The 26052-nt window shown below is 41.5% G+C and overlaps 1 protein-coding gene across 1 annotated transcript in view; it reads left to right on the forward strand.

Moving 5' to 3' along the window:
- The window catches only part of KDR (kinase insert domain receptor), a 47185-nt gene extending 24230 nt beyond the window's left edge, over positions 1 to 22955 (forward strand). Inside the window, exons 16-30 of the mRNA XM_007998687.3 lie at positions 2617 to 2723; positions 3147 to 3282; positions 3653 to 3757; positions 5074 to 5187; positions 5771 to 5859; positions 6478 to 6631; positions 8721 to 8818; positions 11374 to 11496; positions 11650 to 11761; positions 11986 to 12085; positions 12491 to 12596; positions 13711 to 13862; positions 18819 to 18918; positions 19413 to 19498; positions 21240 to 22955. Coding sequence (XP_007996878.1) covers positions 2617 to 2723; positions 3147 to 3282; positions 3653 to 3757; positions 5074 to 5187; positions 5771 to 5859; positions 6478 to 6631; positions 8721 to 8818; positions 11374 to 11496; positions 11650 to 11761; positions 11986 to 12085; positions 12491 to 12596; positions 13711 to 13862; positions 18819 to 18918; positions 19413 to 19498; positions 21240 to 21462 — 1805 coding nt within the window. The 3' untranslated portion in view covers positions 21463 to 22955. The remainder of the gene's footprint in view (positions 1 to 2616; positions 2724 to 3146; positions 3283 to 3652; positions 3758 to 5073; positions 5188 to 5770; positions 5860 to 6477; positions 6632 to 8720; positions 8819 to 11373; positions 11497 to 11649; positions 11762 to 11985; positions 12086 to 12490; positions 12597 to 13710; positions 13863 to 18818; positions 18919 to 19412; positions 19499 to 21239) is intronic.
- The last annotated feature ends 3097 nt before the right edge of the window (positions 22956 to 26052 follow it).

A 26052-nucleotide genomic window follows, 5' to 3' on the forward strand; every position in this document is an offset into this window, starting at 1 on the left:
TAAAAGATTAGATTGTATCTTACAGACACACATTAACTTTGAGTAGGGCAACTACAGATGATTTTTAATATTCTTTGAACTTTGTAAATTTTCTCAGTAAGTATGTATTCTTTTAAACAGCGAACATAATTAATGTTGTTATAATTCTGCTTGCATCACATTTCCTATTCCTGCAGTTCTTATTGTGGAAAAATTCTTAACCAGGCAGGATGAATAGCCTCCTCTCCCTGATTCTGTCTTTGTTTGAATGGTTTGATTAACTTATAGAAATGATGCCTTTATATTTATTTGGAAAAACTTTAGAATTGCTGCCTAATCATGGCAGTCAGTGCTATCCAGATAGTCACAAGGATTCCGAGTTTTAATTGGACTAGAAATAATTAAGATTCCCTTCTGAACAATATACCATTGCTCTTCTGAAATGGAAAATTTTTGGTTTTTATCTCAATATGTGTGTATGCAGGAGTGACGTGAAATCTGTCATTTTCCTAGCTAGGAAAAGTAATTTGTGGCAGAATATTTTATCTTAAGAAGTACATCCCTATGACTTTTTTTGTAGCCCACAGGGGAAGAATAAAACTGTGTTGTGTGGGTAAAAGTACGGTATGCAAGGGTAAGAAAGAAGTATGGTGATAGAAGGGATCGATAGATTTCTATGAACTCATCCTAACGTGTCTCTCAAAGTCTAGATTTTGGTCCCTTTACTCTGTCAAATCTATGATGCCAAGTATTGCATCGAGATAGGTTGACATATTTTCAAATGTATAAGCTTATTAGTGTTTCATAAACTACACTGGCAAATAAAGACTTCAAAGACCATGGCAGTTTTGTCATTTCCAAAGTGATTCATGTTTTAGGGTAAATCCACAGAATGACTTCTAGATTGTCTCCGGTGCTCTGCATTACCTCTTGTTGGAGGCCTGCAGCTAGTTACAGATGCCTAACTAGGTAACACCGGCACAGAGATTATAGTTACTTCTTACCTGGAGTGAATGCTAAGAAAGGCAGAGCTAGATATTTAATACTCCTGCTAGTTTCCCAAATGTTATGTGAGAATATTAATATAAAAACACATAGAAAATAGACTCTTTGAACTTTTTATCCTCTATGTACAACTGGACTTTTAAATCTGTGTGTATAAATAGAGAATTACTTCCCTAGGACCACCAGAGAAACAAAATTTACTCCAAGCATAATTGTGCTTGTCTCTCAATGGTTAACTTAACTTTTATTTTGCAAACCAATGTATTACTTATTTTGCAAACCAGTTTATTACTTGTCTTCTGCTCTCTTGAGGCTGTAATGGGCCATCCGCACAGTTTGTGGCCCGGTTTGATTCTCCTTGCACTCTTCTGATGGGAGGCCCCAAGTGATGACTGCTTCCTTATCATCTCTTTGCTAATCACTCTTAGTGGAAAGCCTGCTTCTGCATTTTGTTTTCTTCCACTCAGAGCTGTCCTCTGAAGCCCTGGTCATCTGCAGCTTTGCTTGCTGACCTCTAGTTTCCGCTTCTCTTTCCTTTCATGAGTGGTTTGAAACTCCCATTACCAGGCCATGCATGATGTGCTCATCTTGACTCTTCCTTTTCTCCTCACTCAGGCTTCTGCCACAAGGGACGGGGTAGTGCATGTAATGGTTAGTTCATGTTGGACAGGCCTCTTTATCTTTTGACTGAACCACTGACTAGCTATGTGCCCTCAGTCAAGTAGCTTAAGCTCTCTGATCATCTGTTTCTTCATTTGAAAACTGAGAGTTGTTGAAGAGATTAAGTGGAATGGCATGTTTAAAGTGATAACCACATTGTAGATACGTGGTCATTAGTAGCTCTCAGGTCAAAAAACTTTATTTCCCTACTTGGTTTCTAATATGATCCTTTTGCAAACTCTGCACAGATGAATATATTGACTATCAGTTTAAAAGAAGACTTTTGTTTTCCTCAAATAGAAATATTTTTTTCTCTGTAGAGAATGATCTGTTTTCTTTCCATCAAAGACTGCTCTTCCTCTAAACACTTTCTATGTTTGACTTTTAAGGCATTACTATTTCTATGCTTAATTACTTTAGAATTTTATTGTTGGAAGTTTACATGAGCAGTGTTTTGCAAGCTTTACATTTTCCATTAACAATTCTGTAGGCCAGGTATGGTGGCTTATGCCTGTAATCCCTGCACTTTGGGAGGCCAAGGCCGGGAGATGGCTTGAGGCCAGGAGTTTGAGACTAGCCTGGGCAATGTAATGAGACCCTCTCTCTATAGAAAATAAAAGAAAAATTAGCTGGGCTTGGTGGTATGCACCTATAGTCCCAGCTACTTGGGAGGCTGAGGTGGGAGAATTGCTTGAGCCTAGGAGTTGGAGGATGCAAGGAGCTATGATTGTGTCATGGGACTCCAGCCTGGAGCATAGGAAGAAACCCTGTCTCTAAAAATAAATAAATAAATAAAAATTAAGTTAAAAAAAAGAATTCTGTAGACTCCATTCAAGTTAGGGGTGTGCTACTACTGTCCTCTAGGATTTTTCCAAGTTGGTAAGCTTGGGATCTTGCTTTAGTGCTAAAATTTGTCATCTTACAAAAATATAAGTTTCCAACTGTTGATACCATTTAATTGTGTCTTTCCAGGTGCGCAGGAAAAGACGAACTTGGAAATCATTATTCTAGTAGGCACGGCAGTGATTGCCATGTTCTTCTGGCTACTTCTTGTCATCATCCTACGGACCGTTAAGCGGGTAACAAAATAATTTCCCTTCTGCCCATGCACATTGGTTTTCATGATTAATGAAAACTGATTGGGGTTCTTTGAGTTGTTTCTTCCCATTGTTATTGGCTCAATGGGCACATTTTATTTCAATACAATAACATTCTTGCCCACTTTCTTTTGGCTGGATCTCAGGGATTTAATTGATAGAAGCCACTAGAGAGGAAAAGGGCTTGAACTGTCTAGTGTAATTAAACTTTAAAACCTTAATTCTGAGCTCCTTTGGGGGACAAGGGAAACCAGAAGCAGGGTTATAATAGGACCACTCTCAAACTCCATGAGTTTTGTTGGAAAATGAGACAGGAAAGAGGCTCCAATAAACAGCAATAACAAGCACACAAAACAACAGCCAAACGACAGTGTGTATATGACTGGAAGGATTGATGCTTTCCAGGCCAATGGAGGGGAACTGAAGACAGGCTACTTGTCCATCGTCATGGATCCTGATGAACTCCCATTGGATGAACACTGTGAACGACTGCCTTATGATGCCAGCAAATGGGAATTCCCCAGAGACCGGCTGAAGCTAGGTGCATTTTCAATTGCTATTAATTTGATATTGTGTTTACCAGGCCATCTCTTCTTCCATTAGAACGATGACAAATGTGGTGTATTCAGATGTTGGATTCTGGTTTAGAAATATTAATTCCATCTCTTGAATTTGGATAGTCATTCATTTAGCCACTTAGAGGTAGGGTCCCTATGTAATCATCCAAAGCAGGACATTTGGAGAGTGAAGGGGGAGTTATTAAATAATTAAGCCAGGACAAAGGAGTAAACTGGACTGTCCGTGTTAAATTGGGATGTGTGGTCACCCTATCTAGTTGACATCTCTGCATATCACTTTGGTTGTACAGTAATCCAAGTCCGTTTTCTTGTTGCTATTGTTGTTGACTCTAGGTAAGCCGCTTGGCCGTGGTGCCTTTGGCCAAGTGATTGAAGCAGATGCCTTTGGAATTGACAAGACAGCAACTTGCAGGACAGTAGCAGTCAAAATGTTGAAAGGTAAAGGCAAAATTATGTGGTGATCTTTCTGTTTTATCTAGTCTTTAAACATGTTGCAAGGCTTGTATTAGTAGCTTTATGCTTAGGTGGGCCTACTAGCCACACATGCAGCCAGCCTAAATAATGCCCTTGTGCAAATTGGAAAAAGGATCCTCCTTTGTAGCTTTATGCCAGGGTGCACGGTCTGGCAAGCAAAGTTGGGGATGGGTTTCACCTTCTTGCCTGGTTATCCTTGTGCAGGGCTCAGCCAACACAGTTGTACTTAGTGGTTCTGGTTACAGGAAGAAAGGACTGCGATTATATTAAAATTGTTTCTTAATATATTGTGGAATCAGATAATTTTAGACCATCTACAGAGATGGAAAGAAAATAGTGGAATGCAAAAATAGCATGTTCTCTAGAATTGGAATATGTAAAACATGTTCATATGTAAAAGATAATTTGCAAAACAAGAATAGTTGTGTTAGAATAAAATATAATGGGTTGTATTTTTTAAATGAAAAGCTTTATAAATAATTGTTAATTCTAATAGTAATGGAATTCTGTTCTGGCCATTTTCATTTCAAGAGGTTAGACAATAAAGCTTCTTTCTCCAATTGTGATGTTCTTTCATTGATGAAGGCAGTGCCACTGACCCTTTGCCAATAGGTTTTGTGTGTTTCAAAGCTATCTTTCTCCATTTGCCTTTTTTCTCTTGTGGCCAAGGGAGTATGTAATTTTGAGGTGGCTCATCAGGGCCTTAGATGTGGACCATGCCTGTGAATTAGAGGGAAGTGTAGCCGTCCAAATGGGATCAAACACATGGTCTTAGTGCCATCAGCCTCATGTGTCAACTGGTCTTTCCAACTGGCCTTAATTTGCCTGCACAGATTGGCACAGATTGGCTGGAACATTCGGTATAGACCCTAACACATGAAGATATTTAATACATAGTGTCGCTTCCTTATGAGGAAGCACTGAAATGATCAGACCCTCAGAATCGTAGTGAACCTGAAATGCAAAAATACAGTTTTGTAAAAGAAGAGAATCTGGGCATTATTCCATTGCAGATGTATTCTCCACTTTGCAAAAGATTTCACAGTGGATTCCTTTAAATATCAAACATTCTGGCTCAGTTAAAATATGAATTTTATTTCAAATTAGAAAATAGAATTTACACTTGACTTTTGGGGAAATGCATGTGGTCTGTAAACTAGGTCACAGCTGTGTTACCCCTAGAGGGTAAGTTGTATAGTGGCATGCAGGGAAGGAGGGACCCCAATTATCCAAAGGAAATGTCCACACCTAAGATTTCCCTCCTTGTACTGTATTTGTAGAAGGAGCAACACACAGTGAGCATCGAGCCCTCATGTCTGAACTCAAGATCCTCATTCATATTGGTCACCATCTCAATGTGGTCAACCTTCTAGGTGCCTGTACCAAGCCAGGAGGTGAGTAACTGTGGATGGTTTTGGTCACCCAATTTTAACATGCCTCTCTGATAGTGTTTGAGGGAAAGCAGTTAACTCCCATGGACTTGATTTTCTTAGCTTAAAATACTTTGCGGATTCCTAGGAATAAATATATTTCATGATGGTTTAATTGGCACTAGAATTAAATTATTATAAAACTTTCTCTGAATTAAGAAATGTCATGCCACTATGATTCAATTTGCTACTTGTGTAACAGATGTCCAGATGAGAAGAGTAAACTTCCCTAAAACTTGAAAGCTTAAGGGTAGTTACCCCCAAAATGGAATCATATCAAGTGATTGCATTGAAAAGCAAGTAGATGGGTGGGTTTTCTTTTGAAATTTTGGTTAATCTTGTGAAAATGTCTTCTGGAAAAAAGAAAAGTTATATATAATATAAACAAGTTTATATAAGGGGATTGGGACCAGCTGATTTCTACACTCTGTCCCAGTGAAAAGTTGTAGCCTTCTCCTAAGGTGTTTTTGGGTTCATCACTATATTAAACACTTAGTGAGGAACATGAGGGAATACCCATTTTCCTTCCTGGACATGCTGCCTGCAGGGCCACTCATGGTGATTGTGGAATTCTGCAAGTTTGGAAACCTATCCACTTACCTGAGGAGCAAGAGAAATGAATTTGTCCCCTACAAGGTATGTCATTTCCTAATCCTGCTCTGGCCACATTATAAAATGAAGGGAAACTAGAAATGGTACAGGTTAATTTTTTAGTTGAAATTTTGTGAAGAACTTGTGAGGAGTCTTCTCATATTACCTATTGGCTGTTATAACTTCCTCTTTTACCTTCTGGGGGCCATATGTTTCTGTTCTATTTTTGTGATTTTAATCTACTGACCCATTATAGAGTGTGGACATGGGGGAGAAGGCAGGTATGATCAAGGAAAGGGGAGGGCGGAGGGTAGGACAGCTCTGGGTTATTCTGTCTCTCCCCTAGCCATATTTGGCCCCTGGAGTGTAAATCCCTCTGTGAAGAGCACCCTAATGCTGAGAGTGTGTCTGAATGCAACTCAAAGTGGCATTTGTCTCTTTAAGCTAAAGAAGGAGTTAGGCTTTGTGGAAGAAATCCTATTATGCACAAAACTTGCCCCAAATTTCAGTTCAGAGATTGCATAATCCTGAAATTGATGTCCTCCTTGTCTACTTTTTAGTAGTTTCTATTATCTCCACCGTTTATCACATTTTAAAGGTTGTAAACTTTTAAAGACTCATTTTGTGTTCAAGGAGTTTGTTTTTTCCTTTGCTTTTTTATAGACCAAAGGGGCACGATTCCGTCAAGGGAAAGACTATGTTGGAGCAATCCCTGTGGATCTGAAACGGCGCTTGGACAGCATCACCAGTAGCCAGAGCTCAGCCAGCTCTGGATTTGTGGAGGAGAAGTCCCTCAGTGATGTAGAAGAAGAGGAAGGTACCAGCCAGTGCTTCCTGCAGGCTATGGCATACTCTCGTCGGAGCAGACAGGGTGATAGGGTGTTACAAGGAATTTGATCGTGGGAAAAGTCCAATACTACCTCATAATTTGAAAGAGACCTGAATTTCTATAATAGACTGCCTCCATTCTGTCTCCCCAAAAGTGAAGTGTGGAAGCCCTAGACCGGGAGGCAAAGCAAGGCTAGCCTGAGAAATCTAGGTGGTCCAAGTGGGATAAGCAGTCAGTTACAACCACAGCAGTGTTCCTAAAATACTGGTTCGGCATTTATTAGCGGGAGAGGCTACAAGTTTTCTGGTAGTTCAGTAGCCTCTCCATTGCACTGGAGAGCCCCAGAGTGGGGCCCCCACGTTGCATGCTTTTACCTGTGCAAAAGTCTTTCTTTTCATTATACCTAACCATCCCAAAGGCAGTTTAGGAGCCATCTGTTGTTTCTACCCTAGGCCAAGTGGCTTATCAAGTCTTCCTTCCAACCATTATTCCTCAGGGGAGTCTTGATAAATATCCTGGCCTTTAAGTTATGTTTCCAGTGATATTTTATTTATTTGCTTTTATTTTTATTTTTTTGAGGTAGAGTCTAATGCTGTTGCCCAGGCTGGAGTGCAACGGTGCAATCTTGGCTCACTGCAACTTTCGCCTTTTGGGTTCAAGTGATTCTTGTGCCCCAGCCTTCTGAGTAGCTGGGATTACAGGTGTCTGCCACCACACCCAGCTAATTTTTTTTTTTTTTTTTTTTGTATTTTTAGTAGAGATGGAGCTTCACCTTGTTGGCCAGGCTAGTCTCGAACTCCTGAACTCAGGTGATCTGCCTGCCTCAGCCTCCCAAAGTGCTGGGATTATAGGCATGAGCCACCGCGCCCAGCCTCAGTGATATTTTAGTGCTCTTTATGGGTGGAGCTGTGGTCCCAAGCCTAACTTCCAGGACTTCAGCCGGCTCCAGGACACACTGTATTTCTAACTCCTTCAGAAGGAGCACAGATAGCGTCGTGGATGTAGAGATGGGTGACAGGCTGGCTCCCCTTGAGGCATAAGTCTAGAAGAATAGTGAAAGAAGCCCACTCTGTTTCCCTTGACATGAGGCTACAGAGAGAATTTGCATTTAACTCCTTTTCCTTAGTAGCTGAGAAGGTAGTGTGAGGCTGGGACTTGGTCTAGAAGCACATGGGGAGGTGGTCTAGGCTTCATTTAGCTGGGCGCACATCGAGTGGTGCTGCCTCTACCCTGCTCTTTCTCTTTCAAGAAACAGTGGCCAGTGAGCCAGAAACCTAAGAGATTGAGTTGTTGAGAAAAAGGCTCACAGCCTTTTAAATACTTATGAGGTTATTACTACAACTGAGTTTTTGTTTACTCTGGTCTTTGTCTCCAGGAAAGAAGCCATAAGTCTTATCTGACCAAAGAGATGATTTTGAAACACCCATTTAATATCTTAGTGTTTATTTGTACCAGTTGCACTGAAGTAAATACACCAATTTACGTAAATGTGTCTTTCCATGTTTCTGTTATCTCTGAGGAAAAAACATCCTCCCAGGCCAGATTTAATGTATTTACAGCACTTTTAAAGTTTGAAAATGAATTAAATATATTTCTAGTATTTTTAGTTATCTATTGCAGATTATAGTTTGACTTTTGGCCTTTGTCCCAGGACAAATCCTGGAGAGAAGCAATTCAATGACCCTGAATATTGTTGTCTTATTTTTAGAGTTCTTGATATTCAACTATTGTTTATCCCTCTGGGTACATAACAAATAACAGTGTAAGTGGCAAATTTGGAAATGTCCTCTTTCTTTCCCAGATTATCTAGGTCAATATTACCTTATTCTACCTCCTGGATTTACTGGTTCAATTTGGCTAAAATGGAAAAACCAGTATTGTTCCTAAAGGATGTGATAGAAGCTAATGATATTGGGATTCAGGAGATTTATAGAAGATAGAAGCATTGACTCCCTGTTTCTATTTCCTGAAAATTTAACTCCCCAGTCTTAAAGAGATTATTACTCTAGCAAACTTAGAAGCAAATCACACCAATTCATGAAAATACTAATCTCCATCCTCCTGCCTCTTCGGACAGCTCCTGAAGACCTGTATAAGGACTTCCTGACCTTGGAGCATCTCATCTGTTACAGCTTCCAAGTGGCTAAGGGCATGGAGTTCTTGGCATCACGAAAGGTAAGACAGGTTGAGGGGAAATCAGCTATCTTTTCAGATCACAGGTTTGGAAATAGGATGTCCAATGTCAGCCATGGGTGCTTATTTGGGATTGTAATTCATTCACCACTTCTGCGGCTCTTAGAAGACCTCTACTGGGGAGGCTCTGTTTCTGCTAAGTAAGAGTGGTTAAGGAGTTCATGAAATTAAGCTGTATAATAAAGGCTTGTCAAGCATCTACTAAGTGTGAGGTAGTCTTCTGAGCACTGAGGATACTGGGGTGAACAATCAGGCAAAGCTCTTCACCTTCCTGGAGTTTATAGTTCTAGTGGGTAGAGCAAACAATAAGCAATATAAACAAGTAAAACATGTTGTAGGTTAGATGGGAGTAAATGTTATAGGGAAATAAAGCAAGAAAGGGTTATATAATATACAGGAGCAATGCACTTGTGTATGTTTATGCTTCTCTCTGTGTGTGTACATCCATTTTAAACAAGGTAGATGAGGAAGGCTTTACTAAGAACTTGACATTTGAGCAATGACCTGGAAAGGGGAGGGGCTGAGCCCTACAGATATCTTGGCATGAGAATCATTTTTAATTTATTTTACATTCATCAACATCCATCAAAAAGTATTTGTTAGGAGTATAATTAGAAACGAGGAAGGACAGGCTTCAGATGAGAGCGATTAAAAGAGCTAAAATTAGAAAAGTAGGCCAAACAAAGGCTGAGGTGGGGACGTGACAAGTTACAACTATTCCAAAGGTTGTAAACACCAAGCGGGGAGCAAGGCTGGTGGCAGTGACTCCCCTGGAAAGGGTGAAATGTGTAATTTTTTATTAAGTAGCGGTACTTCAAATTAAAGATCAGGAAGAACTATCAGTTGACAGAATGTATTCGTGCAGCCTAATGAAGAAAGAAAGACTTAAGTTGTATATATATATTTTGTGTTTCCTAAATTAGAATGAAATCTTCCGCCCATGTTTTCCCCTGAGGTTTGAAGCTTCTCATAGCATTCAAGGCCTCAGGCTCTTTGATGTTTCCGCTAGGTAGCTCTTGTGTTCTCTCTCCCAAGGGGAAGGAGGAGAACTGGGGCCTTATAGGGTTTTCCCAAAGAGAAAGGCCCTTTACACTGCTTGGAGATTATGATTTATTATTACTATTTTTTTATGGCTGGAATTTGCCACTTACTCAGGGTTCCTTTTGGGGACTAGGAAGAGAATGGACATGAATGTGGGAATCCTTTAACTTGTTTTATATCTACCAGATGACTTCTTGAATCTACTTGGTTGTTGGGTTAATAAAGGAAACTTTTTGTTTGGGGGGAAAAGGCAAAAATACTATCTGTTTTTCGGAATTCCCAGTGTTGCTCAATTGTGTTAGACAATGTGCTTCTGAATATGCCTTGTTCAGAGGAGACTGCCATACAGATTTGAGGTGTGGGTAGGTCAGCAATGCCTGGCTTACACGATCACTCCTCCAATGAGTTAAGAATTCTCCCCTTGGCCGGGAATGTTGGCTCATGCCTGTAATTCCAGCACTTTGGGAGGCCAAGGTGAGTGGATCACCTGAGGTCAGGAGTTTGAGACCAGCCTAGACACCATGGTGAAACCCTTTCTCTATTAAAAAACCAAAAATTAGCTGGGTGTGGTGGCACACCTGTGGTCCCAGCTACTTGGGAGGCAGAGGCAGGAGAATCACTTGAACCTGGGAGGTGGAGGTTGCTGTGAGCTGAGATTGTACCACCACACTCCAGTCTAGGCGACAGAGCGAGATTCCTTCTCAAAAAAAAAAAAAGAAAAAAGTTTTCTTCTAAGCCATTGATTCATTTCTTGTGCTCCCCAAGACTCATTTTCTCACAAAATATCACATGGAGCTAAAGCTGCTGAGTAGTAGGAAGGTAGGTGAAGTTTGGAGGATACAGAGAAAGGAGAAACTAAGAAGCTAAAAGGAAGAGAAAGAAAGTCAAGATTAATCTCATTGTATTATTAATGCACCAGAGAACTAACCTGACTTGTGATAGGCTGAAATTGCCTTAATAGACATTTATGATAGCCCAGCACTTTGAAATCAGGGGAAGCCCCACTGGGAATTGTTTATCAGAGCCAGTCTGGCTTCAGCCTCATACACAAGGGGGAAACCAACAAAGAGCACTAAACCAATGAGAGCCCCTTGTTTCTGATTTCCGTGCATTCATTCAAAAAACAAATCCCATTCTGGGACCTCCCTAGAATAACACGTTTTTAACCAAATATGGGGCCAGGCAAAAGGGATGTGTGGATGTGACCAGAAACACACTTTCAATTGTGTCCTAGAGGAGCCTATTTATGATTCCATCATCATATTATAACTTAATTATTTAACTCCAAAGGCTGGGGCTGTTTATGGAATGAGCAGATGTGTGTCTCAGCAAAGCTCACAGAGTTTTTTCCTGAAGTGTTGTTAAAAGATACTAACCCAGTCCTTATTAATCAGTTGGCTTTCTGATGTGGGATTTTTTTTGATGCATGAGGTCACAACAGATGTGAAAGAGATCAGCTGTGCCGAGACCTAATACACACACGATTCTCTTTGCAGTGTATCCACAGGGACCTGGCGGCACGAAATATCCTCTTATCGGAGAAGAACGTGGTTAAAATCTGTGACTTTGGCTTGGCCCGGGATATTTATAAAGATCCAGATTATGTCAGAAAAGGAGATGTAAGTTTCAAACATGAATCCAGTGCTTGGTTAAGAAACAGAATTAAAACTCCTCATAAACAGCTTCAGGACCTGTGTTCAGGAACAAAGGAAGTTTTTTTCTTCAGATATTTGCTAATTTGGGTTTTGAATCCTTGTCTTCCACCCATGTAGGCTCGCCTCCCTTTGAAATGGATGGCCCCAGAAACAATTTTTGACAGAGTGTACACAATCCAGAGTGACGTCTGGTCTTTTGGTGTGTTGCTGTGGGAAATATTTTCCTTGGGTAAGTCATTTCTCTTTGTCCTTCCATCCGGACTCCAAAGAGGAAGACAAAAGTTGTCTTTTCCTCTCTTGTACTTCACGTCTATCAGGCAAAACTTCTAGGAAGCTTTGGAGAAAAAAAAAAAAAAAAGATTCGTAGGTGATGAGGATATGCAAGATTCAGGCACAGGGTTTTCTATAAGAGAAAATCAAATTAAAGAATGTCTCCTCCCTGTTTTATTCTAGGTGCTTCTCCATATCCTGGGGTAAAGATTGATGAAGAATTTTGTAGGCGATTGAAAGAAGGAACTAGAATGAGGGCCCCCGATTATACTACACCAGAAATGTAAGACTTTAAGAAGTGTTCCTCTGCTCTCTTTCTTTGCTCGCAAATTCTCCTTGCCTGGAAGACTTTCCATGATATAGGCTTTCTTCATTGCCCGGTTAGTGTCCTGCTTTCACTGTGGGGCCTTTCGTGATAATTTCAAGCATGGAGTTATCACTTTTTGAAAAGATAGTACTTTATTATTCAAAGCAACCAGTTAGTTTTCATTAGATGTTGCTTTAAGTGTTTTGTTTTTTATACACATTGAGCCTCTGGAGTATGGGACTGTGTGTCTTACACAGTCTTGTATCCCTATTTAGCATCTCGACTTGTGGGCTCTTTATAAATGTGTACTCATTTAAGTGCTTATTTTCATCATTCAGGAAGAAAGAGGCATTTAATGAAATCAGTGTTTTGCTTCTCTAGGTACCAGACCATGCTGGACTGCTGGCACGGGGAGCCCAGTCAGAGACCCACGTTTTCAGAGTTGGTGGAACATTTGGGAAATCTCTTGCAAGCTAATGCTCAGCAGGTTTGTCACCTCCATCCAAGAAGTGCCTACAAAGAGTACTTAGATGTCAAGGACTTCCCTACTGCCTGAACTGTCTCATGGCTACCATGCCATCCTCTCAGCCATTGAATAATCTACTGTATTCTTCTACATCTGAGCAATAATGCTTTTCTAAAAGCTGCAATTACCCTTTTAGGCAGATAAGATTCTAATTTATGACCTGGGAGCAGACCACTCTGATTTCTACCTACTTATCTTTTTGTTATATCTTCAAATGCTCTTCAAAAGCTAAAACAAACAAACAAAAAATCTGGTTGATCCACAGAAGATCAACAATGGAAGAAATTTCAAGAAATTTTTAGTAAATTCTGCAGGCAAAAATACATCTAAGGTATGCAAAAGAGATGGTTTCTGTCTTGGTATCATCCCAGGTTCTTATAACTTCCACTGGAAGATTTTAGAGTTGTAGTCTTTACTGTTGGAATGTTATTTAATTTCCAGTCAATGCTTCTTACTACAATGGAAGCAAATTTCCTCTTTCTTTTCTTTTGAACAGCTGGGGGACAATAGGTCAGCTCTATTTTTATCAATAAACCTTCCAAACATTTACAGATATCAAATAGTCATTTATTTCTTTTTCTTGATGCAATAATATTAAGTTGTGCAACCTTTTCTCAAAAGACCCATTTTCGTATCCATTTATTGCTTTTCTTTAGACTGTCATCAGTTTTTCCATTGCCTTGAAATGTGGTAGCTAAAACTGGATGCCTTGCCCTTTGAAGGGCTTGGCTCGTGCGGTTAGGGCTCTGTGAAGGAGTGATTTTTTTGTTCTATGTAGCTCCGTGTGTTCTGTTGTTACCTCTCTGACCACAGCCTGCTTTCTCTTCTTTGTAACTGCACTTCCCTGTGGGCTCCTTACCCATCTCGTTTTTAGTTCTCTCCTTTAATTTACCTTCCATTTCAACGGCTTTTTGTTTCTGACACATGATTTGTAATGTTGTCTTAAAGTTCTGTGTTCAGATATGAAAGCCACATGCCCTATGTAGCCAAGAAGCCCCTGTGCCCTTTGTTTTTAATGAAAAGGCACTTGAAGAACTGAAGCCATAACAACAGTCTTCTGTGTTTATTGTTTCAGGACGGCAAAGACTATATTGTTCTTCCGATATCAGAGACTTTGAGCATGGAAGAGGATTCTGGACTCTCTCTGCCTACCTCACCTGTTTCCTGTATGGAGGAGGAGGAAGTATGTGACCCCAAATTCCATTATGACAACACAGCAGGAATCAGGTACAGTATATGGCCTAACATCCCCTGGGGGAGGGTAACTTCAAGGCCATCTCGGGGAGGGGGATTGGAAGTGGAAGGAAGACCATGTCTAAGGCTGCTGCATCCTACTTCCACATAACCTTAGCCCTGAGGTTAACATCATGGGGAATGCTCCTAGAAGAGGGCCTGGGTAGGTGTGCCTCCTCCCATCTGTAGCCCACGCTGCTGCCACAGCATTGCCTTTAAGAATTCCAAGCCCTGCAGCTGCAATAGCTGGAATGCCACAGTTTGCTAATCTCCAGAATAAAGAGACCAGTTTTACAAAGACATCTGCATTTAAATTATCCCCATGTATGCTTTTATTAATGTGAATTAAATGGCTTAGGAGAGATTCAGAAAGGAAGAATTCTGTGCATGCATGAGAACACACTTATGGCTCTCTGGCAAGGATACAGAATGCCATGGGTCTGTGTCCTGAATTAGACTGGATGCTGCATCTCAGGAGCCCCTCCCATGTCTGATTTTCAGTATTTTATTTGCCTAGTGGGAAGTCTGGGCTTATTTAAAACACATGCACTGCAGTCCTTTCCTGGTTTGCAGAGGGGTTCTGAAGGCAGCTTTCTTTTTTCTCTCTCCCAGCACCTGTGCATAAGGAAAGAGTTGGTGTGGTTTTCTACAATATGATATTAAAATTGCCCTTTACTAAGGCTTGGACTACTTCACTTTGCTTTGTTTCTTTCCCAACCCCTTTGGATGTTTTCCTGCTTTAATGGAATCCCTGACAGCATGGGTCCAGCCTGCCAGCCAGAGTGTGCCCGGGCTGCAGGGAGGGGCAGGGAGCTCTCTCATGTCCAGAGCATGGCCAGGTTGCCACATGGCAGGGATGCTAAGGAGAAACTGGTGGACAGTTTGCCTCCTAGAGTTGTGCAGGGCAGCAGAAACACTGATTGGAAGGAAGAAAGCTTAGAAGCCAGCAAGTGAGCTGACTGTTCCACCGAAGTCAAAAGCGTTAGGCATATTTTTAAAGAACTTTGCCATATATTATCAGATGTTGCCAACATCATGACACTCAGAGTCAGGCAAGGTAGAAACAATGATCTTTTTTTGGATATATTATTGAATGCAAGGCTCAGTTCTGTTACCTGAGGGCAGTACAAACTTGTGGTTAAAGATCAGGTGTTAGAGTCAGATAAAACTGAGTAGGACCCCCAAGTCTGCCTTGTAGCAACTGTGAAACTTGGGGCAAATCATCTACCCTCTGCCTCAGTTTCTTTATCTGTGAAATGAGACAAGGTCAGTGGTGCTGTTGGAAAAGGGCTGTTTTGAGAGTTGTAAGATATAATCTATTTCCAAGCACCTGACCCTTGAAAGCACTCAGTAAAAGATACCTATTAAGTGAGCTGCTTAAAATCACATCCTTGAGATGAATCCAGTTCCTCTGACACCTGAGTCCATGTTGTTTCCTCCCATGCCAAGGAGGGCCCTCAGAGAGAAACAGTAATGAAATGAGACTACAGTTCCACTCCTGTGTTTACACATTTCCAGTTCAAGTTCAGCCAGCCTTTTAGTGTGACAATTATTCCCCACACACCATTATTGCCTCCCCCTTTATCGGAAAGCCATTTGATCATGAACTATATTCCATGTGTTTTCTGTGACCAAGTAGAGTGATGATCCGAGTTAGCAGCCTCCTGGCTCGCCGGGTGCTTTACATATGGTGCTGAGAAGGAGAAGAAATCATGTTTGTGTAATGGAAGCACCAAATACGATGTTGGATATATAAAAGGGCTGCTAACATTTATCCCCAGAAGCGTGGACAAATGTGACACCACTCTCCCAGCACAGGCCTGGCTCCTATTTTCTGTCTGTGATTTTTGAATTGGTTTTTCCAGTCCAGTTTCTCTTTTATCCTACCATAATTTAAAAAATCAAATGAAAATTGGAGTCTTTTGTCTGCATCTCCTCTCAACCTCCTCCACCTTTTTTCCTTTTTATAAAATAAAACTCATGGTCACATTTTAGGCATCTGGTTTCGAAGAGAAGCAGATAGAGGCATTTGCACATGGCATGCCTCCTTCTGTTGTGCTCCTGGGGTTCTGTTTCTCTGGGGAGAATGAGTTGAGGCTGGGGTACTTCTCAGGGGGCTTGTTCCATCCTCTTATGCATTTCTGGCCAAGTACAAAAGCTGAGCAGCCTTTCTCCTTCTAATTTTCAATCCTATTGCATTATAAATACAGCTGGACAGAGACATCACTGTGGGAGCTAGCCTCATGATTTGTGGCCCCTTTAAACCATTTGAAAAATATTTACTTAGCATTTATTTAGAGAGGGACCACTCATGTCTAGACTTAGCTTTGCTTCTAATTTCCCCTGTGGATCAGTTCTGGCCTCAAGTTTGCATGCTTCCTGCAAGAAAGCACATACTCACTGGACTCATCTTTCTTTGAGGGCAGTTTGGGGACCATCTGCAATCGCTGTCATTTTCTCTGGGAGTTTCACCTCCCACATCAAGCAGCTTATCAAAAATTTCTTTGTAGTACTTTCTTAGAGAAAGGTTTTGGTGCATACCATTTTCTTCATTTTGGTTAATTGTTAGTGATGATTAAATGGCTCTTGTAGATTGATGCTTGGGATAGCCTGCTAGCTAGGTATTCCTGAATTTGGCTCTACCATTAGACTGCTTGAAGTGGCACTGTCCTTTCTGCACTTTTTGTCTGTTTCATATCCCATACTTACACCCCTGACCCTGGTACTGTGTGATCAGTGCATGCATGACAAGAGAACAGCGCTGTTCACATACTGGGTGCTTAACAACGGCTTGAACAATTGTGTCTGCTGTTTTCTTCTTTCTTTTCCCTCCTGATACTCTTCCAAGGGAGTCTGTATGGAGTAGAGTAAAACAGAAACAAAAACTTCACATGGGCTTTGGTGTCTGAAGGCCTAAGTTTGAGTCCCAGTTCTACCCTTTATTAGCCATTTTCTCCCTAATCCTTGGCTCCCTCATCTCTAAAGGGGAAATAATTAAAAGACCTATTTCTCCGTTTTAGGAGGAACAGATGCACCATGGTCTGTGGAAATGCTTTGTCAATCATGAAAGGATCATGCCATTTAAAAAATTACTGGATTAAGAATTTAAGGAGCTGTCCTTTCTAAGGCAGCTAAATTATTTTCCAAACTTGCCAACCCTAGTTGATTCTATCCCCTAGATGTCTCTAGAATGAACCCATGTCTCCAAACCTCATGAGCATTCCATTTTTCTAGCCAAGCTGCCTTTCTTTCTCCTGAGGAAGTGCAGTATTTTTCTCATGGGTCTTATGCCTCTAGTCTTATTCTTTTCAATCCACAGTCAATTCTCTAAAGGGCATATCTGATCTTGTCAATTCCATGCTTAAAATCCTTCAGTGGCTCCTCATTGCCCTCAAAATAATAATCCAGACATTCCAGTTATGTGATTTTTGGATAAGTTCCTTAACCTTTCTATGCCTTGGTTTCCTCATCTGAAAAGCTGGGATAGTAATACTCACCCCTAGAGTGGTACTGTGGTGAACACGTCATGAAATGCTGCTTAGACAGCATCTGGCACAGTGCCAGGCATGTGGCAGATTATCAGTGAGGGCTTCCTGAACAAGTGAATGCAGGAATGATTGACTATGGTACCAGTAGTTTTTGACAACCATTACTTTTAGGGGTTGGACTTATAAGAAAGTAGCCTTCGATCGCACCCTGTGTATCATATCCTCTAACTTGTGGAGTTTCCTGAGTGAGGGTGTCACCTGTAAATCTCATTCTCTCCTCTCTGTACAGGGAGGAACCAGCCTCTTGGGGTAGGGGAGAGAGATTTAATTTCCATTCTTCTCCTGTGGCCCAAGGTCTATGCAGCATGTTCCAGAAGGCTACTTGTAGTGGGAAGTAGGCTGGTATAGGAATGAAGAGTGTATTTTCTGTCTCGTTGGGTCCTGCCAGTGAGTAGGACTTCCCTTCCCTCACTTGGGCTGTAAGTGATTTTGATAGCATCAACTAGACTCACCCAAAGCCACATGGCCGGGAAGGAGCCTTCCCAAGAAGGAGAGGATCTGTTGTTTGAAAAGTCTTATTATTTGGACTCCTGAAGGAAGCTTTGGAAGTCAAAGGAGAAAAATGAGCTTTGTTTGAGAGAGCATTATTCTTCCTAAGAACAATAAGCCCAACATTCTCCATGTCATTCATTTTTCCAACATCTATGTGAGCTAGGGAGGGAGTGCTACTGCTAACACATCTTACAGATGGGAAAAGAGGGTCACAGAAATATTCATGACTTTCTCAAGTTTCTGCAGTCAGTAGTAGATTCTGAAATAGGCAAAATATCTTGTTACTCTCAAACCACTGCTCTTTCCTGAGACAGCAACTCTGGGGGCAAAAATGAGGGGACAGTGAGACTCAGTCCACCTTCCCTTTGCACACTAAGCCTCTGTTACACAGAAAAGGAAGAGGTTGTCTTCAAATCACTGCTGGGTTCAGTATCCTTTAAGGAGACCTTCAGATGATGCCTCTGCCTATCTTTCATTGAATGGTTGCTCTGTGAGCATTATCCAGAAAAATTTTCCCGGGAGATGGCCAGACAGATGTGAAACACTAGGTAATATATCCAGAGCTCGATGGAGGAATCCCATGCCATCAGGAAGCCAAGTAGAAGGCACTTGATAACTCCCTCTGCTATTGTTGTCTTTAGTCCAGGACTGGACCTCAGAAGTAGGGTTCAAAAGAACAGGCTCATCGAGACTCCTCAGTTATATTATACTTTTAAATGCACTTTCTCAGGAAATTAAGCCTTCCATGTGTGCTAGCAGAGAAAGATTTTTATTTTGTTTTGTTTTTCTAAAGGATGTTTTGAAAGTTGCTATTAAGTTTGTGGTTGAAAGATAATGAACTTAGGTATCACTTGTGGTATCTGCAGTCAAATATACCACCACTAAAATATAAATATTTGTTCTTTTGCAGTCAGTATCTGCAGAACAGTAAGCGAAAGAGCCGGCCTGTGAGTGTAAAAACATTTGAAGACATCCCATTAGAAGAACCAGAAGTAAAAGTAATCCCAGATGTAAGTACATCTTTTAAAAATAGTCTTAGAAATAATACAAAGGATGAAACACTAGTTAGATAAATATTAGCCTAAGCACTAAAGTCTTGGAGCCTCATTAGAAGGCTGCCCTCGAGTGTGTGTATCATGGGGTCATTATGGAGATGGAACTCTCTTTTTTACATAAGTAAAGTCCTTGGTCCAAGGTTCAAGACAGTGTAGCTTTCTGACCAATTTCACTAAAGTGCAAGTAGTGTCATGGTGAAGAAAGCGATGGTAACAGGCATTCTCAGCTGCTGATGTGAAAATTTTCTCTTCTCCCTGGCCTGTGTCTACTCACAGGAAGCAGTTGCTTCCTTTTGTAGCTTGGACAATTTGTGGCTATTATACCTTTATGTTCTTCCACAGGACCTTATTTGATAGTCATGATAGATGGGTTGAGAAATCACCTTAATTAAATAGTTGGTCATTTTATATGCTCAATTAACTGTGCCATCTCATTGTCTCTGAAAAAGGACAACCAGACGGACAGTGGTATGGTTCTTGCCTCAGAAGAGCTGAAAACTTTGGAAGACAGAACCAAATTAGCTCCGTCTTTTAGGTAAGACTCAGCCACATTAAAAAGACAAATTTCAATAGGAATTTTTGGAAGCAACTTAGGACTTTCAATATAAGTGCAGAATTTTCCCTATGGGGTCTTTGTTGTTTGGAGAAATTAACATCAATTTAACAAATAAAGAAGGAAACAAACCACATGATAAAATTAAGTGACAAATCTAAAAATAATCTGAAATAAATTAGAGAATTTGGTCAATTTTTATGAGAATTCATGAATACTAGGGAATTTCTGAGTGTAGTTACTGTAGTCAGTAATGGCTAAATGAAAAAGGTGATTGGATGTGATCCCTAAAGCTGTCAATATGATTGCAATCTTTGTGGACTCTGAAGAATTTTTAAGTCTGTATACAAATGGGTGCCTCTGTGCTTAAGAAGTATGATATATAAATAAACCAATGTCTATTTGTTTGAGACATTTAAATATTATTGTCTGAATTCGTAAGTATTTCGTTGTGGGAAAAGTATTAAAATTAGTTTTAAATATAATCTCCACTCTATGGTTCAGTAGGAATTTGTAGTTGTCTTGAATATGTGTATGTTCTCTTAACATAACAAATAAATGAAAATCTATATTTATAAGAATAATAGGATAAGTGTAGTTATGTATTTGCTGGAGTTTATTTGCTAGAGTATTCTTACCTAAAGGTAAGAATAGAGGAGGTTTTGATCTGCTTATTATCTAACTTTTATATAAAATGGGAATACTCATGGGTTTTTGAATAATGCTCATACCAAAAAGAAAACAAAAGAAACCCCACCACATTAAAAGGTGCCATTATGCTATTTTATTGTTTTCTTTAAGGCCCAAGGTAAAAAGTTGTGAAAGTCAGTGGTATGTTTCATTCATTAATTTAAAAAATGTTTATTTGGCAAGTATCATGTGCAGCGCGCCATGCCATTGCTTAAGACAGCTACGTTAGTTTTGTTGGGGTTGAATTGAAAGAAAAAATTGTATTTCTCATTATTTGAAGTAACTTTTAAACTATGTATAAACACGAGTTACTAAAATTCCTTTTTGCAGTTTTAACATGAAGAAATTGGGTAAAACACCTATTACCGGGAAAAAACACCTTAGAATGGTTTGTGAAAATGTAAATCCTGAAATTTTAGATCAACACAGCCTACATTTCTAGGCTTTGACATGATTACCATCTGTCAGGATTCCATGCCATTGAAAACATTTTCTAGTTGCTGCTGAGTGACTGGGGTCCTCAGTCCTTCCAAGGAATGTGGTTTTGATGAGTAAAAAGCAGCGTTTGACATATCTGGCTTGACTGCACACACGCTTCAAGTTATTAAAGTTTAAAGTTGCTCAAGAACTTTATTACCACCATACACATGCCCCGTAGTTCCCAAATTGCCACAATGGAAAAAGCACAATTGAAATTTCAGAACATCCCAGTTTCCTTGAATATCATGCGAGTGGCCCTTTGCGCCTGTCACTGTATACAAACTTGTCAATCTGCAAGGCCATAAACATGTTCCATCGGTTGGGGCCTTTGCATAACTCGGGAGAACTGCCTTTCATCTCATTTGAGACTTGAAAGACTTGGACCTGAATAAGAGGATTTATCTGCAACTACTAATTCATGCGAGTACCTGAAAATAGACCTGTCCCCGTAAACCTGATATGCTGATTAACAACTGGGAGAGATAGGGGGCTGGGGTCAGCAAAAGAACTGTCTTCTCTCCGCCAACTCATTTGTTTGCCATTTCTTCCACAGTGGAATGGTGCCCAGCAAAAGCAGGGAGTCTGTGGCATCTGAGGGCTCAAACCAGACAAGTGGCTACCAGTCCGGATATCACTCCGACGACACAGACACCACTGTGTACTCCAGTGAGGAAGCAGAACTATTAAAGCTGATAGAGATTGGAGTGCAAACCGGCAGCACAGCCCAGATTCTCCAGCCTGACTCGGGGACCACATTGAGCTCCCCTCCTGTTTAAAAGGAAGCACCCACGCCCCCAACTCCTGGACATCACATAAGAGGTGCTGCTCAGATTTTCAAGTGTTGTTCTTTCCACCAGCAGGAAGTAGCCGCATTTGATTTTCATTTCAACAACAAAAAAAGGACCTCGGACTGCAGGGAGCTAGTCTTCTAGGCATATCCTGGAAGAGGCTTGTGACCCAAGAATGTGTCTGTGTATTCTCCCAGTGTTAACCTGATCCTCTTTTTCATTCATTTAAAAAGCATTTATCATGCTGCCTACTGCGGGTCTCACCATGGGTTAGAACAAAGACGTTCAAGAAATGGCCCCATCCTCAAAGAAGTAGCAGTACCTGGGGAGTTGACACTTCTGTAAAACTAGAAGATAAACCAGGCAATGTAAGTGTTTGGGGTGTTGCAGATGGGAAGGATTCGCAGGGCTCAGTCTATCCAAGAGGCTTTGTTTAGGACGTCGGTCCCAAGCCAAGCCTTAAGTGTGGAATTCAGATTGACAGAAAGGAAGACTAACATTAGCTTGCTTTGAGAGAGTACTGGAGCCTGCAAATGCATTATGTTGGCTCCGGTTGAGGTGGGCATGGGGTCTGTTCTGAAATGTAAAGGCTTCAGATGGGGTTTCTGGTTTTAGAAGGTTGCGTGTTCTTCGCAGTTGGGCTGAAGGAGAGTTCCTTGTGCTGTTTCCGACTCCTAATGAGAGTTCCTTCCAGACCCTTACGTGTCTCCTGGCCAAGCCCCAGGAAGGAAATTATGCCGCTCTGGCTCCTTGTCTCTCAGGCTGATCCTTTATTCAGAACACCACAAAGTAAGGACATTCAGCTCAAGGCTCCCTGCCGTGTTGAAGAGTTCTGACTGCACAAACCAGCTTCTGGTTTCTTCTGGATGAATACCCTCATATCTATCCTGATGTGATATGTCTGAGACTGAAGGCGGGAGGTTCAATGTCAAGCTGTGTGTAGTGTCAAAGCTTCAGGAAGGATTTTACCCTTTTGTTCTTCCCCCTGTCCCCAACCCACTCTCACCCCACAACCCATCAGGATTTTAGTTATTTGGCCTCTACACTCCAGTAAACCTCTACACTCCAGTAAACAAACTCCAGAGAGTTTGTTCACTCTCTGAATGATTATTAGCCAGACTTCAAAATTACTTTATAGCCCAAATTATAACATCTATTGTATTGTTTAGACTTTTAACATATAGAGCTATTTCTACTGATTTTTGCCCTTCTTCTGTCCTTTTTTTCAAAAAAGAAAATGTGTTTTTTGTTTGGTACCATAGTGTGAAATGCTGGGAACAATGACTATAAGACATGCTATGGCACATATATTTATAGTCTGTTTATGTAGAAACAAATGTAATATATTAAAGCCTTATATTATATATAATGAACTTTGTACTATTCACATTTTGTATCAGTATTATGTAGCATAACAAAGGTCATAATGCTTTCAGCAATCGATGTCATTTTATTAAAAAACATTGAAAAACTTGAAGGAATCCCTTTGCAAGGTTGCATTACCGTACCCATCATTTCTAAACTGGAGGAGGGGTGGCCGGGCACAGTGGCTCACACCTAAAAACCCAACACTTTGGGAGGCCAAGGTGGGAGGATCGCTTGAGCCCAGGAGTTCAAGACCAGTCTGGTCAACATGGTCAGATTCCATCTTAAAGAAAAAAGGTAAAAATAAAATAAAATGGAGAAGAAGCAATCAGACATATTTTCCATGCGGTTGTTTTACGTTTTTACTGGTTTTCTTACTCTTCTTATAAGGGATATTTTCATAACCTGGTTATATATTTTACAAACCAGTAAATGTATTTGTAGTACAAAGTATGAGGGTATAATATCACCACAACTATTTTGAGGATAAGTATGTCTGGTTTAAAGTTTAACTGCTCCTTCCCTCTTCTTCATCACAAATAATTCACACACACAGACACACCCACCGCCCAAGCATACACCTCCCAACACCCACACCTCTCCCCAGGACCCCCACACACCCACACATCTAACTCCCCCATACTCACACCCACACCCCCTCACACCCACCCCCACCCCCACACACCTACACACCCACCAACACACATATACCCACACACAGACCCACCCACACACACCAACACACACACCCCACACCCCACACACACACCCACACACAATCCACCCTCCCACAGTCACACCCCCCCACACGCATTCCCACACACACCCCACACACCCACCCCACAGACATTCCCACACACACCCCACACACCCACCCCACAGACATTCCCACACACACCCCACACACCCACCCCACAGACATTCCCACACACACACCCCACACACCCACTCCACAGACATTCCCACACACACACCCCACACACCCACCCCACACGCATTCCCACACACACACCCCACACACCCACCCCACACGCATTCCCACACACACACCCCACAGACATTCCCACACACACACCCCACACGCATTCCCACACACACACCCCACACACACACCACACACACACCCCACACACGCACCCCACACGCATTCCCACACACACCCCACACACCCACCCCACAGACATTCCCACACACACACCACACACACCCACCCTACAGACATTCCCACACACACACCACACACACCCACCCTACAGACATTCCTACACACACACCCCACACACCCACCCCACAGACATTCCCACATACACACCCCACACACCCACCCCACACGCATTCCCACACACACACCCCACACACCCACCCCACAGACATTCCCACACACACACCCCACACACCCACCCCACAGACATTCCCACACACACCCCACACACCCACCCCACAGACATTCCCACACACACACCCCACACACCCACCCCACAGACATTCCCACACACACACCCCACACACCCACCCCACACGCATTCCCACACACACACCCCACACACCCACCCCACAGACATTCCCACACACACCACACACACCCACTCCCACACCCACACTCCCACACACACCCCTACACACACACACTCCCACACACCCACCCCACAGACATTCCCACACATATCCACCACACTCCACCTCCACACCCCCACAACCCCACACCCACACTCCCCCACACACCCCTACACACACACTCCCACACTTTTTCATTTTATATTCTGAGCACTTTTGAGATTGTTAAAACAGAGATATGTGAACTTCATATCTGTTAGAATAACCAGTCATGAAACTCAGGGTGAAAGACCCAGAGACAGGTGATCAGACCCATGGCAGTGCAGGCAGGCATGGACCACATTTACAGTCTCTAACAATATTCTACACTACACTCACAGAGTTAGAACATGAGATCCATTATTGCCATTTTGAATGAATGACTATTACCCGAATTCAGTAGGGGGAGTTATTTAATAAATTATTGGCCCAAATAAGTGACCTTATTTTTGTGATTTTTTTTTTTTTTTTTTAGACGGAGTCTCACTCTGTCATCCAGGCTGGAGTGCAGTGGCGCTATCGCAGCTCATTGCAAGCTCCACCTCCCGATTCACGCCATTCTCCTGCCTCAGCCTCCGGAGTAGCTGGGACTACAGGCATTTGCCACCGCGCCCGGCTAATTTTTTGTATTTTTAGTAGATACGGGGTTTCCCCATATTGGCCAGGATGGTCTCGATCTCCTGACCTCGTGATCCGCCTGCCTTGGCCTCTAAAAGTGCTGGGATTACAGGCGTGAGCCACCGCGCCTGATCGAATTTTTGTGATTTTTTTTAATACAAGATTTTGAAATGTTTGTCTAATCAAATATGCCTCTCTCTTTAAAAAATGGCTCCTAGGTTTTAAAAAATTTTATTAAGGAAGGTCTTCCCAATTCTAAAACAACCTCCAATTCTAAATTTTCTTCTTTTATTGCATTTAAATCCATTTGGGATTATTTTCATATATGGAGCAAAGGGAAATTAGCAGTCTAACTTTATTCTTTTTTTCAAGCAGATTATCAATCATGGCAGCACCATTTATTAAATATCCCTGTTTTCCCCATGGTTGGCAACAACCCTATTGTATCAAGGTTCAAAACGATCATGTTACTGAGATGTTCTGCACAGCTGTGTTATGAAGGGTGGGGCTGTTGCTGTTGTGTTTTCTTGGGGATGGCACTTTCAGATCGAGGATGAGAACATTAGGGTCTCCTGAAGGACATCGGTAAACTGTGGGTCAGGCTGTCCTTGCAGAGAGTTCCTCATCTGTTACTGTTGTTACAGTCTCTTTCAGTAAATGAGTGGAAGAGTCTAGGTTATTTGGGATGGAGAAGATCTTGTACGAAAACACAGGATTTTCTTCACTTTAAGAAAAAGAGAAGATTTTCTTTTTCATAAGTGGCTCCTGGCATTGCTTCCAATGCCAGAAATTTGGATTTAGCTGAAACTTCACACTTTATTAAGAAATGCTTTCAGCACCTCAGGCAGAATGATTAGGAGGTGAGGTTTGGCCTTCTTCCTCTCTTTTCTGTCTTCCATGCCTCTTGTTCTTAGCATTTTTTTTTCTCCTCATTTGCCCCTGTATTGAAGAAAAAATCTGTGGTTTCTAAAAGTGCTTCCTGCAGGGTCTTATTTTCAAAGC

Source organism: Chlorocebus sabaeus, chromosome 7 (genome assembly GCF_047675955.1).
Source record: "Chlorocebus sabaeus isolate Y175 chromosome 7, mChlSab1.0.hap1, whole genome shotgun sequence".
Classification (NCBI taxonomy): Eukaryota; Metazoa; Chordata; class Mammalia; order Primates; family Cercopithecidae; genus Chlorocebus; species Chlorocebus sabaeus.